The sequence below is a fragment of the Cannabis sativa genome, chromosome 6 (assembly GCF_029168945.1).
Source record: "Cannabis sativa cultivar Pink pepper isolate KNU-18-1 chromosome 6, ASM2916894v1, whole genome shotgun sequence".
NCBI lineage: Eukaryota > Viridiplantae > Streptophyta > Magnoliopsida > Rosales > Cannabaceae > Cannabis > Cannabis sativa.
This window is the reverse complement of record NC_083606.1, coordinates 87,836-104,815: the sequence shown is the minus strand read 5'-3', so window position 1 is coordinate 104,815 and position 16,980 is coordinate 87,836. Positions and strand designations below refer to the sequence as shown.

The following is a 16,980-nucleotide window of genomic DNA, read 5'->3' as shown; positions in this document are numbered from 1 at the left end:
ATATATATAGCAGTAGTATTTCTACTACTCTACCATGGATCATATATATATATATATCATGTATATATATATCAGCTGACTTAATTTCACATTAATTAATTAATTTCCATAATTTCCATTTTCCATGCACACAAACACAACACAACACTACTCTATATATCAATTACTAGCTATATGTATATTTTCGTAATTATTATAGATAGATTAAGAGAGTATATACTATAGTACCATATATATGTTATGGATATATTGCACAAGATCAATGATCCATATTCAAAACTAGTTAACTAACTAACTCTAATTAATTGATGAATATGATGATACATTCATAATTGATATTATTATTTATAATTAATGAGGGCAAAAAGACTAACTAATTATAACAGATATAAATTGTTATCAAACATATATAACATGCAATCATTATAATTAACTGCTGAATCATGATCATCAATCGATCATCATCATCATCTATATATATATATATATATAAAATAATGTGATGATGAAAGTGGTTGATCATCTATGATGATCAGAGAATTAATAATTATAATTATGTATTTATATATATATATATAATTAATTATTAGCTATATAGCTAGTGCCATGAAGATACCGAAAAGAGAGGTCGATTCTGCCAAGAGAGAAATAATGAATTGTTAAGGATATGAAGATGGTACCCTTCCGATGGGTAATGAAGCCTCAATAGCAACTTAGCTTGTGAAACTGCAAAAGGGCTCAATGCAACATTCTCAAACCCACACCTACCAATAACCACATCGTAATTATTATTATTAACTACATGATCATGATCTTCATCTTCAATATTAATCTCATTCTCATTATTACTACTACCATTCCTCATCATCTTCATCACCTCCATGATCTCTCTTCCCAGCCACACTTGCTCCACCTCCACTCTCTCTCTACTGTTCGGCGGCAGAGTCGCCTCCAGGGACTCGAATATAGCACTGTAATGCTCCAAAGCCCCATCCAAGTAATACCTACTAATACATCTCTCTGCTATGGTAACCACCGTCGGATTAAGTACCCCTTTGATGCTGTTCAAAAACATCTCCACTTCCTCTTTCGCCACCACTCTCTGCAAGTACAGTACGCAGTTCACTGCCAGAGCTTCATCATCATCTTTAGCTCTACTACTACTCGTACCACCACTACTTATCAGTGCGTTGATGATGAGATGAGGAGGATGATTCCGCGGGAGTAAGAAGGGTTGGAACTGAAAATGGAGTCCCAAAGACTGAGCGAATCTCAACAGCCTGTCCCCCGTGCGTCGGAGGAGACTTAAGTCTGTTCCGGTGGCGGTGATTCGGAGACGTAGCATGGGGTGTCTTTCAGAGAGTGCTTGCATAAAAGGCGGCCATTGGAGTCCGTGCATGATGTCGAAGTCGATGATGTGTAAGGAGTGGTGTTGAGTGTGGTCTATGACTTCTAAGATTGCTTGATTGGCTGTGAGATGACAAAACCTTATGAATGGGGTAATCTGATTTAGGGTTAAATAGGAAGAATGAAGAGCTTCGAGGTCGTAATAATGATCAATTGGGTTTTGATTTTGAATAATTTGGATTTGGTGTAAGAGGGCTTTTGATAACTGATGGAGGAGTCTTTCCATGGAATCTCCATAAGGAGAGGAATTGGCTGAGAGAATAGAGATGAGTCTGTGAGCAGCGGTTAAATCGGAATGAGAGATTAGGTCGGCGCATCTCGTAACCAACTGGCGCATCTGAATTGGGTTGTTAATAATTGGGTATTGTGGTTGTTGTTGTTGTTGTTGTGGTGGTTGTGGTTGTAGTGGGTTATTAATCCCTAAACCAAGCTCATCAATATCATCATCGTGTACTACTACTAGATCTGATGAAGCTGTAGTAGTAGTAGTAATAGTATTAGTATTAGTAGTAGAAGTATTATCTTCATTTGGTTGAGGTTGAGGATATTGATGATGAGAGCTGGAATTAAAAGAACCCATCAGCATTATCAGATTATAATTAATACATACAAACCACACATTGATGATTATATATATACACTATATATATACTATATAGCTAGGTAGGTAGGTAGTTGATCTATATATATATAATTGTGTGTTTCTGTGTACAAATTAATGGAGGAAGAGAGAGATCTAGAGAGAGGGAGAAACTACACATGGATCTGTTTATATATAAGATGATGATGATAATGATGAAGAAACAGCACCAGCTTTTTATGTATATATATATATCTGGCACACACACACATGCACTACTGGGCAGGCCAAAAATTCAAGCTTTGCAGTGGTACTTACTTAACGTACTCTTCTCTGTTTCCACTTATATTTTATCAGATCACCCTTTTCTATCTAATTTCTAATTATATATATATATAATATTCTCACTATATACTATCTCATCAAATCATCGAATCAATTCAATATATATTCTTTTGTTTATATACTAATGCTTCTCTAAAACAATATAATAAATTGTAAATGTGATATGTGTGTGTTCATATGGTGGACATTATAATTAATTAATTAATTAACTTCATGAAAATGGGGCACATGGAATGGCATGATGGATATTATGAATCATAAATTAAAGGAGACTAAATAATATATATATTAACGCAACATATATATATATTTATATTATTGAAAAATCCTACGTACATATATATTTATAGGGATATGATTTTGTCCTGTTATTGTATTTTTACGGATTGTAATTCGTGATGTACGGCAGCCGTCAGATGAGGGAGTTATTTGATCTGACGACTGAGATTGATCTAGGGGTAATTAGAGTTAAAAAATAGAAACGTACCCTGACACTCATTTAATGTACCCTGAGACCCATTTAATGTACCACGGAATACATTCCGTGAAAGTACATCACAGGACAAAATCATATCCCTATATTTATAATATGGTTTTCTATTTTAGTTTAGGGTACTTATATTATACTGGTACTAGTCTATACTACCCCTTGTCTAGAGATGCTCAACCTTTCTGCGCTTCCCCATTAATATATACAGAAATGCTCAAATATTTTTTCTCTATTGAATTTTATATAATTTAAATTAATTATTTTTAGTAAATATTACAAGCACCATGTTTAAGTATTACTCTAATATATATTATGAGCTCGCAATTTAAAATGCTTAACACTATAATATAATATTAGTAATTAATAGTTTTTTTTATGTTATTTATTAAATTAAAATGTATGAGACTCTCTTAAAGATACCCTTAATATTTCTCATTTATTATATAGAGCCAAAAAAAAAAAAAAAGAAGATAAATGTCCATATAGATTAATTACAAGATAGATTATATATGTATAAAATATATATATGGGGATATAATTTTGTCCCGTTATTGTACTTTCACGGATTATAATCCGTGATGTACGGCAGCCGATAGCCGTCAGATAAGGAAATTATTTGATCTGACGGCTGAAATTGATTTAGAGGTAATTAGGGTTAAAAAATAGAAACGTACTCTGAGACCTATCTAATGTACCACGAAATACATTCCGTGAAAGTACTTCACGGTATAAAATCATATCCTTATATATATGAGGAATCTTTGGAGAAGCAATGGCATTGTATTGAATAACTGAATTAATGCGTATTTTTATTATATCCATGTAAGAGGATCAAATATTTTTATATATTTATATATAAATTGGATCTGTAATGCCTCATCATCCATATTATTATTCCATATATATCATCAGTTTGTTATATTATCTATTAATTAATTAATTAATTTCTGTCTGTTGTTCTGTGTGCGTGTACATATATACATATGTAGTACTTATTTCAGGTAATTAATCAGATTCCATGCCAGCAACATCACCTTCTTATTCTGTGATGATATAATTATTTCAAACCTAAATACAGTATATCTTATTTTTTAAAATAAATAAACACAACACAATATTATTTAATTATTAATAATTAAACATAATTCAGAATTAAATAGCAAGTACACACATTATATATATTAATTAATTAGGCTACACAATTTATTAGGGTACATAGTACAATGTAAATCATTATGAATGTAGATACACAAAAAATTAATGATGCTTTTGAAAATAACTGTATAATTATAACATAGTAATTGCACTATATTTAAAATATAATGTATTTTTGGAATTTGTTTGGTAAAATATATAGCTTATATTTACAGAGGAAAATAATAAATTTTAATAAATATTTAAAATAAATTTTTTTAACAATTACATTACAAAGTGTAATTAATTATACTCAATTTTTATAAGAGTATGAGAATTAGAAAGTTAATTACATTTAATGATACAATTATAGTATAATTATGTAATTAGACAAATTAAACATGTAAAATAAAATTGTGTAATTAGCTCGAATTATACTCAATTCTAATTCCGTAAATTTGACACCCTAAAAGTGTACAAAATGAATTTTTGAGGGGTGTACTATGAATTTCACATGCATATTTAAAAATGGAAATAAATGTCTTCAATCGTATTTATGGATGATCCTTTATTATACCGTACAAATCTAAAATGTACTTGAAAACTTTAATTATATATACTTTTGTATATAATATTAATCACTTCTACATATGAACTTAATTATATATATCTTATATTATTACGAGGGCATGGATATTTTATTAATAAGATATAGAAAAATATGAATATCATGATCATTTATATAACTAGTTGAGATAGAGATATTGATAGATGGGTGTTAGTTTTATTATATATCCTTTTAATTAACTTTTACCCTCGAAATTACATGCATAATATTTTTTTTTTCAATTTTTTTTAAAGTGCGGCATTTGTTATAGTTACAGTATTATTTTTATAAATTTTTAAAAAATTTTAAATAGTTTACAATGTCAAAAATAAAATTCTAAATATTTAATTTACCGCGCGCGTTTAAAAAATATCAAACGTATTTTAGATACTATAAATTATTCGAAAATTTTGAAATATGATGTTGTAACTTGTAAGTATATAAATATGAAAAAAAATTGAAGTATGTATTTTTGAATACAGAAGTTGACTAAAAAATTACAATAAAAGACATCAAACTTAGGAAGTCGGCCAGGAGTACTGTAATAATAAATGAATGTATGGTATTGAATTTCAATTCTAGCTATTAAAGTAGAGATAGAGAGAGAAAGCTATTTTTATATATTTTATAAAAATGTATTATTGCATTGGCATATATATATATATATTATTTTATATGAAATAAAAAAGAAAAAAGAAAAAGTGAGGGATGTGGTAGAAGTTATAACAAAAAATACACGCAAAGCCTTAAATATATATTCACTCACTCACTCACTGGATCTTCTTTCTCATCAGTAGTAGAGTATATAGGAGAGAGTAGAGTAGTGTAGTACTATATGTACTGTACATGTGTTGAATTATATATAAATATATATATATATGTTGGCATTGGATGATTGATGATTAGTAGTAATAAGTGCTGACACCTGTTGTTCCTTGTTTGTCTCTCTTTGTTGGATTCCCTCAGAATCATCATACCATTTACCATTATTTACCATTTACCATTTACCATTTACCACTAACCATACATACATATTAATTTTAGAATTGTGATATATATATATATGTTAGCGATCGAAGAGAAAAAAACTGTGTACTGCCTTGTACTATACTACTTCATCTGCATCTGCATGCATGTGTGATTATTATTATTAATATTATTACTACCTGGTCCTGTAGCTACCTACATATATAAGATATAGCATTTAGTATTACTTATTACTATATATTCTAACTTTAAATCTACATATATAATTTTGTTAATTTAGCTGTAACTTAATTATCATTATTTTTTGTACAAATTATTATATTAAATTATATAAAATTAAAGATATTACACCAAAGAAAGTGTTAAATAGGTTTAGCATTTTCATATAATATATATAGTACATACATATAGTAGGAATAGTAACATTAATATTAGAAGTAGGTAATAGGTAATAGGCAATACTGTTGATATAAGGTACGTAGGTGATATATATTTGTTTCTCAAGTCTCAACTCATGTCATCAATCAATGGAGTAGAATATTATATATGTGTGGAAATTGGAATAATAATAATAATAATAGAGAGAGAGAGAGAGAGAGAGAGAGAGAGAGAGAGAGAGAGAGAGAGAGAGAGAGAGAGAGAGAGAGAGAGAGAGAGAGAGAGAGAGAGAGAGTGTTTTGGAGTGTTACTTGGTGGAAAGTAGAAAATAGAAGAAAAGTGAGAAGTGGAAAGGCATGTGTATATTTGCCAAATTAATGGGTATGGTATGTGCAGGAAGAAAAGGAATAGTACTAATTAATTAATAAGCTATAGCTACATCATCACATCACACTATATATGTATATATAGGCCTACTAACCCTATTATATATTATATATATACATAAAAAGAAAACAAAACAAAAGTAAGGGTATTTATATTATATTTACTAATTTTAAAAAAGTATTATTTTTTCTAGTGATATATTATTAGTGTATTTAAAATCAAATTTATATGCTAACTAGTCGTAAAAAATCTCTTACAGCACGGGTCCATATCATTAATGTGTACAATAATATATATTGTGTATATGTATGTGGGGTCTGAGATGATTTTGAGAAGCAAAGTAAACCAATCCTTTTTTTCTATTTCTCATTTTGTCCCCAATCTCATCTCAATATCTATTTCTGATATTCTCTTTCTCTCATATATATCTTTCACTCTCTACCCCACGCACGTGCACCTCTTAACTCTTAAGTCTTACCTAAATATATAATCACATCAACTATACGTTATATTTCATTAATTATTAATTAATTATAACTAATTATAATCATTATTCTATATACATGCATGGTGTGATGGATTGGATGATTGAGGACAAGCCAAGGCATGCAGGTGAAGTAGAAGTCATCATCTTATAATTTTATTAAGAAATGAATTGATGGATAAGTAGTTTTACGTGTTAAATAGATATATATGGAGAGGGAGAGAGAGAGAGAGAGAGAGACTAATGAAAAGGCATCTCTGTGTGTTGCGTACAAATCAAATGACTAAAAAACAATGGTATTTAATGGTGCATGCAGTAGTCTCTCTCTCTATATGTGTATATATGTGGAAATCAGTGTGAAGAAGATCATTTCATTTATAAGAAAAGAAAAGTCATCAACATCCCTCTTTGTCTCTTCCCTTCAGACAACACATACCACATACATATATATATATTTATTATTATTGCATCTTTTTCTTTTTACATATATATGATATTTCAAATGAATAATTATTTAAAATGATCCACACAAGAGGAAAAAAATAGCTATATATAAATATAGTAAGCAGGTTTCTTTCAAGCATGCATGCAATTATTAATGATGACAATATATATTAATGAGATCAGGAGATAAAATGAGAAATATATATATATATAAATACATATATGGGACGCACAAATTGCAGAGGAATCTTCCTCAAAACTCTTTTTTGTATGCACTACCAAACAGTAATCAACAAAGGATCAAACCAAGAACCTAATCATCCTCATCATATACCAATATATATATATATATATATATATAAATTTATATTAATATAAGGAATATACTCTCTCTTTTTATCTTTCTCTAAATATACATATATATATTCATTATTAAGGTTAATATTGTAAATGTGCATTAATGGTTATGGAAGGGCAGTTCTTAATTATTAATTAATTGATATAAGATTTATATTACTTGTTCTAATAATAATTAATTGTTGTTGCATATATATGAGCTTATTGAATAATATTGTTCCACGTGGATTAAATGTAAAAATATTGAGCTATATATAAGAACATGGACTATTCCACTCATCACTAGTCCCTTTTCAAACATTTGAGTTTACTAAACCAATTGATACATAGGAAAACATGAAACTAGTTACTTCCATCTTCCAATGCTCTTTTAATAACTCCTTAAACCAGTTGATTTTCGCCAAAATCTGAAAAATCTTAACTCTTTACCAGTCTTGAGCTCAAGGTAGACAGAAAGAACAAGAGGGCGATGATCAAATTGACCTTCTGTTAAAAAAATTGCTTCAACATTTGTAAACCTTATGAATCTTTTAGTCACAACATGAATTTTTTGTGATTAAATGTGATTTTTAATCACAACAAAATGTTACTTGTGACTAAAATACATTATTTAGTTACAAGTTGTCATTAATTTAGTTTTAGTCATAATAAATATTATGACTAAAAATACATTTAGTCACAACAAATTGTAACTTTTGTGACTAATACCTTTAGCCACGGACCTTTTAGTCATAACATAAGAATGATATTTTATAATTAGTCACAATTTTTTTTTACTTTTAATCACAAATTTTATTGTGACTAGAAATAAGATTTTTTTTGTAGTATTTGCTGTTATTAATCATGATAACTCTGCATGGAGTGAAGTAATTTTACAACAATATATATTTAGTTTTGTTTAAATGAATGTTAATATAATTTTTTTTTTTAAAAAATGAATGTTAATATAATTAAGTAGAAAAGTAAGTTATTATTATTATCATTAATACTTAATAGTAGTTAGAGTTGATGAATAGTAATATATATAGATAATAGCAATAGTAATATTAATAGTAGAAGTAGGTAGGTATTACTGTTGACAAGGTAGGTGGTGCAACCAATTAATTATGCATGCTGCCATATATATAAATTATATATATTTCTCTCAAGTCTCAACTCATATCATCAATTAATTAATGAAGTAGAATATGCTTGTGGGAATTGGAATAATAATAGTAATAATGTATGTATATATATAGAGAGAGAATATTTTAGAGTTAAAAGTAGAAAATATTAAGGCATGTTAAGATGTACTTTGTACATATATTTGGCAAATGGGTATGGTATATGTGCAGGAGTTATACTAATTACTAATTAAGCCAGATATATCAAACTATATATTATATGATATTTCTTAAAATTAATTATATTATTATTTACACCTCTCATAAAGGTGCTAACTAAGTACTGCTGCTAGCTTTCAGTATTTCTCTATTATTTTATATTTAGAAAATAAGAAGGGTACTTATTATTATTACTGTACATGCATGTATGTGTGTGTGGGCTCTGAGATGATTTACACAAGCAAAGTAATAAACCAATCCATTTCTTTTTGTTTCTCTATCTCTCAATTCTCATACATATAATATTGTACATATTTTTCACTCTACCCCACGCACGTGCGCCTCTCTTTGATTTACCTCTTTTAAATTTAATAATATCACTCTTATATATTAATTGGAAATAATTTATTAGGGTTTTAAATCATATTTTGGAATGTAGAAATGAATTGATGGATATAAGTATAATTTTACGTGTTAAATATAGATATATCATATATATATATAAAGAGAGAGAGGGAGAGAAAAGGCATCTGTGTGTGTTGCGTACAAATCAAATGACTAAAAAACAATGGTATTAAATATTGGTACTGCGCATCCAGTAGTCTCTGCTACTCTTCTCTTTCTTCAATCTCTAATTAATATCATATACAAATATGAATAATAGAAAAAAAATAGTTGTGTGTATACATTATAAGCTTTTCTTCCAAGCATGCATATATATTATTAGTTTGTACGTCCGTAGTAGATGAGTATGTATATATACAATGATATGGTGAGATGAGATCAAATGAGATAGATAAATATAGCACAAATATTGCAGAGGAATCTTCCTCAAAACCGAACAGTAATCAACAAAGGATCAAACGAAGAACATAATCATCCTCATCATACCAAAACACACATATATATACTCATTCTTTCTATATAGCTTGATTGTTAGACTATGAAAATGTTATAAGGGCTAGTAAATTGTGAGTGGTGAGAAAAATTATAAATATGTAATGTGTAACTATTATTGAATATAGATTGAGAAAATAGATTCAACTTTGATTTAATTGGGAGATTGACACTGTCTTTTAATAAAAGCATTAATATACAATCAATTGTATCGAGATACACTTTTTGAGTCAGTGCTAAACTTCAAATGCATTTTTCGAAACAGTATCAATCTTCAATTAAACCAAAGTTATATTTTTTCAATCTATATTCAATAAGAATTACACAGCTACATATTTATAGACTTTCTCACCACTTATAATTTACTAATAAACCCCTACAGCATTTTCATAATCTAACGTATATATTTCATTGTTAATGGCAGGACAGACATTATTATATATATATATAAGTACCTCTGATTAAATATTCTTGTTGCATGAGCTCTAGTACTTTTATTGAAACTAAATGTGTTATTGATATTATTAATTTAATTATTTTTACATGGTAAAAAAAACATTTTGTTGTGTTGTTATCTTTATATAGACTTAAATATAATATTTCTGATCTATTCATTGAGCTAAAAATTGTCAACAATTGTAAGAAAAAAAAAAGAGAAAAATTGGAGTTTGGCCTTAATATTATAATTCCTTTGAGGGTTTTTAAGGAACAACCATTTATTATGATAAGGGTAGCTAGGTCGACCTAATTATTAGATATGTATGGTCCTTTCTAGTATGGGCAGAGATGGATCCACTTGGGGGCCTAGGGAGCTATTCAGCCCACAAAATATATTTGTATATAATTTTTAAAATAAAATATGATTTTTTTACTGAATTTATGATTGTTTTGTAGAGTTTTGTAATTTTTTAAAAGTAAAAATTATTTCCAAAACCTTAAAAACTAGGGGTGTACGTCGCTCGGTTTAGTCGGGTTATAGCATATTTTTATCAACCCAATATAAATATCGGGTTGCGAATATTTAATCGTAACCCGCCCAATCAAAAATTAGAGAAAGTTCAACCCGCCCAATGATTTCGTCGGTTTGGTCGGGTTAACCCGTCCAAACCGTTCTTCACTTTTTTTTTATATAATTATTATTGTTAGTTTCTACTATTCAAATAATTAGATTTTAAAAAAAAATAAAAATATATTATTTATATTTCAAGTTAAAAAATACTATAGTTTAAATTAATTTTAAGAACCTTAATATAAGATAAATATAATTGAGTAAACATAAAATAACTGAATAAAATAATTAAAAAAAGTAATAAAATATGGTAGAGATTTTAAACTTTAACTTCAATATCCAAATACAATAAAAATTATTAACTATAAAGTCTAAGTTTTAAGTTAAACACTAAAATGTCTAAACTTTAAATACAAAATAATTTAACTAATAAATGTAATTTACGTGATATAATATATACACTTCTATAAAAATATATAATTCGGTTTATTCGAGTTAATTGGGCGGTTTAGAATAATTTGTAAACCACCCAATATATTTATTGGACGGTTTGGATTTTTATTGTATTATTTCGGGTTGTAATTTTTGTCGGTTTATTCGGTTTGGTTTGGACAGTTTATTCGGGTTGGACGGTTTGTAAATTTTGTTGAACACCCCTATTAAAAACTATTACAAAGGTCTCCATGTGGTGCCATAAATATGGACATAAGAAAATACGGACGGTGTGATCCAGACAAAGAGAAGGAACATCAAAGTTGGAATAGCAAAAGTGTTTGTAGGTGCACGACACCGAAAGGGTAGTCATGGATGAACCAACTTGAGAATAAGAACGAGAGAGAAAGAAAATCTTTGTATTGAGTTGATTGCTTTCCCCAAGGTACAGAGAGAATTATTTATAGAGTTAGTCAAGAGAACTAAGATGAAGAAAAGCTTGAACTAGCTCTAACCAACTGAAATAACATAAAACCAAAAATAACTGAATTTTAACAACTAGTCAAGTGTATTCTCAACAAGGGAACGTTAAAATCATGATCCACAGACTAATACTAGATAAGAAACAAATAATAATAGTGAAGGTGAATAATGTTGATTGTTGATTTGAAGTGAAATCAAAACTGAAAAAAATCACAAGTCACTTGAATGTGTACTATTTGCTTATCACATTCACGACCCACAAATATTGCACATTCAATGACACAGTCAGAGATCAAAACTCCCTAATATAATAAAATGGCCCTGGAATTTCTATAAATGAAAAACAACAACTTATATTTTACAGCCAGTGAGCTAGCACAAACTAATTCCTTTCTACAAAGTAAATATGGTCGTGATCAGTGAAACAAAAATGAAAACAAGTCCTGTTCTGTTCTTGTGAGATGTCACAACCACTTTCTCCAGTTTGCTGCTGCTCTTTTATCACCAGACAAAAATCGTGGAAGGCTTAGCAGACTGTTAACCCGAGTAACGCCTTCCAAAGCTGACCACTCCTCATCGTCATCTGCATTTGAAATGAACTCAGCTAGGCTTCTCCTAGATTGACTCTTTGCAGGAAACTTTTCCTCCGTCACATCTCTAACAGGTACAATCTCACTAGAGCTTCCTATATTTCCCGAATGGGGATCAGGATCGATAACAATACCATGAGAATAATCAACTTCTAAACCTTCATCAGCTATTTCCATTGCTCCTTCATGATTCTTTGTCCTATCATTTTCAATAACAGCTGCACTGACTGGAGACTTATGGTCTAGAAATAGACAAACAACAGCACAATCATCATTTTTCGACGTGGGATATTTAAGCTTCCAGGCTCGAACAGCACAGTCCACCAGAGCTCTTGCAGCTGTTGCGCGACTGGGAGCTGAAGCAACAATTTCTACAGCTTCCTTATTTGATAGGACATCCCAAACCTGAAATGAAAGGAGTTAATTCACTTTGTTATTTCCAGCACTGAAAAAGAAACATAGAAGAGAAAGAGAGAGAGAGAGAGAGATATACCCCATCAGTGGCAAGAATAATGAACTCATCTCTTTCCGTAAGATGGTGATAGTAAACATCTGGGACTGATATCAAACCGAAATCCTTGAGACAGAAGTCCCCGAAAGCTCTAGCCATTGCCAAACCAGGTGAGTCATTATTAGGCAGCCAGACACGCGCTACCTCGGGCTCATCCTGCAATGCAAATACCCTTCCTTTGCATTGTTGGATCCTAGCAGCTTCACCTAATCAAGTTGCATAGAAGATAGTACAATAAACAAAAAAGTTGCACAAATGTTCAAAACAGAGAAAAAGGGCTTTTATGATTTCAGTTCATACAAGATAAATTCAAACCAACTTTAAAACATGTAGCATAATCTAAACTACTAACTGTTGTCTCTTGCAGTATTCATTCATAGAGATGAATAAAATTATAATGTACACAATCAATCATATTCAATATATGTATGAGGTAATAGAATGAGAAAGAGAGAGCGACCAGGAAGATCAGGCTTTAAGTCCACAGTTAACTGTACAGCAATCAAAGTGTCGTGTTGATCCCTTGTTGCCATTACAGCTCTGGAATCCCCAACATTTCCAAGCACAAGATGGTCACCCTGAGAATGAGAAGCCATACAAATGGATTTGAATTAGTTTTAAGAAATAACTAAATATTCCAAATGAAGAAAGAGAAGTGAATGGGTGTGAGTGTGAGTGTGTGAGCTACCTGTTTGACTAAAGTAACAGCGGTTGAGCCACTGCAGAAGCAGTCAATAGTAGGATGGAGCTTCAATTCCTTATCCATTAACTTGAAAGCTTTCAAGAAAGCATTTTTAAGAGGTGGATACATGAGTGGGAGTGATTCATCATTGTTATTATTGTTATGATCATGCTCATTGTCATTGCAATCTTCTTCCTCTTCCTCTTCTTCTTTTTCTTCTTGTTCTTGTTCATCAAAGGTAGCTTCCCAGTGAGTAGAGAGTATTAGAGGAAGTGAATCACGGATTTTCTTGGATACCATATGACCGTAAGGACCATGCCCATCAAATACCCCACAAAATACAGTATCACTACGCCCACTGAAATTCTGTTTACATATATATAATATGGATTCAATGAACTGATTTTCAGAAAATGAAATTGGAAAATAGAAATTAAGGATGATTTGATTTGTTACCTCCCAAAAGAGCATGGCGTCTTGATTGGTTCCTTTCTTGCCTTGCTGGGTATGCAAGCATGAGAGTTTAGAGGCTGAATTGAAGCACATCCTTCCAGGGATCCCAATCCCAATCCCAATCTCAATCCCAATCCCAATCTCATTCTTATTCTTATTCTTCTTGATCTTATTATTAGTAGATTTGGAATAACAGGAACCCATGGATTATTATTATTATTATTATTATTATTAATAAACCTAAAACCACTCTACTGCTATAGTACCACTATTCTACTACTCTACCTCTTCTCTTCTTCTTTTTCTTCTGTAGTCTTCTCTTCTCTACTCTTTCACATACAATCATTCTCTCTCTCTCTGCCTTTCCATCTTTAATTAATTAATTAATTAATTAAATTAGTTGGTAGTCAGCTTCACCTGGCTTTCACTCAATATACCCCTTTGGTTTGGATATAAAATATAAATAATAAGATACATATTAGTTACTGTGGGCCGACTTTAATTGGATGGGAATTGGGCTGGCCCATGTATGGCCCGTGTAACCCAACCCGGCCCGCTCTTAAAAGAGCCCTAAACCCTCTTCTTCTGCTCTCTATTCTCACTCTCTCTCTCTCTCTCTCTAACTATCCATCTTCTTCCCTAAGCAGCTACTCTCAGGTACTCTCTCACTCTCTTTCATTTTTTAATATTATATTTTTCTTATGATTTCAGATTTGTTTCTGAGTTTATTACCAATGTTGTCTACTTTACTAGTTTTATTATTTTCAATTGTTTGAAACTGAATATATATTAGTTGTTAAAATAATGATATTACAATCTGATTTTTGCAATTGTTTTCTGATTGTATATTGTTTATTGAAATTATATAATAATAATATGTTATGTGTTATTGTTTTACTGAAATCATATAAAATTGTCTAAAGGGGTTTGGTTGGCATGTTATTCTGTTGGTGTTTTGGAATACATCAAACTTTAACTTTGTATTGTGTGAATAGTCTTCAGTTTTTGGTCTTTTATTTTCTGTTGTATATATATATATATGTATTATATATTATGGTGATGATGATGAGTTATAAAAGAAATTTCAGCAAAAATATTTTATCTGTTTTTTCTTCTTCCGTTGGTTCCTCTTTTTGGTCCTCATTTTTGTGTTCAGTTTATACATATATTGTAGTTAACTTTTTGGTCTTCATTTTGTTAAGTGGATATGGTGTAGTTCATACATTTTTTTTTGTATATTCTGATTTTTAGTGATGAAAAATAAGTTGTTTTTTTGGGTCGACTTTAATTGTATATTCCTTTTGTCTTTCTTAGAATCTTAGTTTTTGTTTTAGTGAGAAGAATGATTTCATTTGCTCTATCTATTATTTGTAATTTTTTGCAACTGTTTTGGGCCTTTTGGTTTGGCTAATTTGCTTTTGGTTTTTGAGAAAATATGAGTGATTTTATTATATAAGAAAATGCTCAGTATTATTATTACAAGATGAGTTGTAAGTTAGTTAGCGTCAATATTAGGATTAATAAAATTTTGAGGATGTTAAAGTATTTATAGTTGTTAAATCAGAAGAATAGGGATTGTTGTAAGTTTTCATTTTTATTCTTCATTTTTTTAGGTTGAACAAAGCAATTCAATCAAGTATCTAAAACAAAACCAACACTCTGAAAATGGCAACGTCCATGGCTGCTCTATCCCGAAGGCTGTCTCGCTCTCTCCTATCGAATACTAATTCCGCTCTTCAGAGCTATCAGTTCTCTACTCCCTTCTGCACCAGCACAACTCATCCCACATCAGACAAAGAAGGCTCCGACTTGGAAGATCCCCCAACCTTGTCCGACTCTGAATCACCCTCCCTCGAGCCCACTCCAACAAAAGATTCGTTTAGGAACCACGGGTTCAAGGAGCCGTTGCTGGAGAATGGCCTAGACATGGGCATTTATAAGGCGATAGTGGTGGGAAGAGTGGGGCAGAAACCAATCCAGAAGAGGCTGAAGAGTGGGCTAACGCTGACAATGTTCTCAGTTGGAACGGGAGGAATGCGCAACAATCGACGACCATTGGAGAACGAGAGCCCGCAAGAGTTTGCTGAGCGCAGTTCCATCCAATGGCATCGGGTTTGTGTTTACCCCGAAAGGTTGGGTGACGTTGTCATGAAGCATGCGGTTCCCGGTTCAATTTTATATCTAGAAGGGAATCTAGAGTCCAAAATCTTCACTGATCCGATAACTGGCATTGTTCGCCGAATCAGAGAGGTTTCTATTCGCCGAAATTGTCGTGTTGTTTTTTTGAGTAAAGGCAGTGAAGCCCAGGAACCAATAGAGCCACAGATAAACGGTGTTCGCTATTAATAATTCCCTATTCAGAGGTGTAATCGGGTGCAATTTAATATTCGGTCCACTTTTACTTTAATATGTATTATAAACAATCGCTAACCAATTATAAGACGATAGTGTTATTGCTCGATTGAAAGGATATAACACATTAGCATCACTTACTTTTTGAGGTATATTTTTTGCAGCTTCTAAGTACTATTAAGGATGTTTTCGTTTTCATCGAAAATTCAAGCTTTTCTTCTCAATTCCTTGTATAGAAAAACGGTCGAGATGGATTTGCAATCTTTGTTTATCAATGCTTCTCATGGCATGAGTACCAAGTAATCAATCGCTATTATAAAGCCTCTGTAACGTTGATTAATTTAACTTAGTGAAGAATAAGTGTAACCAAAATGATGCTACACAAGGAAGATAGCAAAACCTTTTTATGTTTGGAACTTGTATTGTATTTCTAATTTTTGAGTGGTGTTCATTCTAATTAAAATTTAAGTGAAATTTATCTATTTATTTATGTCTTAATTAATATAAATTTATTGTGCCTAGCGGAAAACATTTCCAAAAGGACACTGAGAAAAGTAAGTTTTGAATAATTTTTTTTTGAAAAAATAAATATTAGCTTATAAAACTTACATTTTTTCTCCATATGTCAAATAGAAAAGTCATAGACCTT

General features: G+C 30.5%; 3 protein-coding genes across 3 annotated transcripts; 1 reads left to right on the top strand and 2 right to left on the bottom strand.

Annotated features, from left to right (window-relative positions):
* Window positions 1–468: 468 nt before the first annotated feature.
* LOC115725148 (scarecrow-like protein 18) lies at window positions 469–2,349 on the bottom strand. Its single transcript, XM_030654576.2, has one exon. The coding sequence runs from the start codon at window positions 1,991–1,993 to the stop codon at window positions 599–601; it is 1,395 nt and encodes a 464-aa protein (XP_030510436.2). The 5' UTR covers window positions 1,994–2,349; the 3' UTR covers window positions 469–598.
* A 9,544-nt stretch (window positions 2,350–11,893) lies between these two features.
* LOC115725091 (probable protein phosphatase 2C 66) lies at window positions 11,894–14,427 on the bottom strand. Its single transcript, XM_030654516.2, has 5 exons — window positions 13,983–14,427; window positions 13,533–13,892; window positions 13,305–13,422; window positions 12,827–13,050; window positions 11,894–12,738 (listed from the first exon to the last, which is right to left on the bottom strand). The coding sequence occupies exons 1-5, from the start codon at window positions 14,181–14,183 to the stop codon at window positions 12,208–12,210; spliced, it is 1,434 nt and encodes a 477-aa protein (XP_030510376.2). The 5' UTR covers window positions 14,184–14,427; the 3' UTR covers window positions 11,894–12,207.
* Window positions 14,428–14,485: 58 nt separating this feature from the next.
* On the top strand, window positions 14,486–16,483 carry LOC115725092 (single-stranded DNA-binding protein, mitochondrial). Its single transcript, XM_030654517.2, has 2 exons — window positions 14,486–14,636; window positions 15,593–16,483. The coding sequence occupies exon 2, from the start codon at window positions 15,645–15,647 to the stop codon at window positions 16,323–16,325; it is 681 nt and encodes a 226-aa protein (XP_030510377.2). The 5' UTR covers window positions 14,486–14,636; window positions 15,593–15,644; the 3' UTR covers window positions 16,326–16,483.
* Window positions 16,484–16,980: the final 497 nt, after the last annotated feature.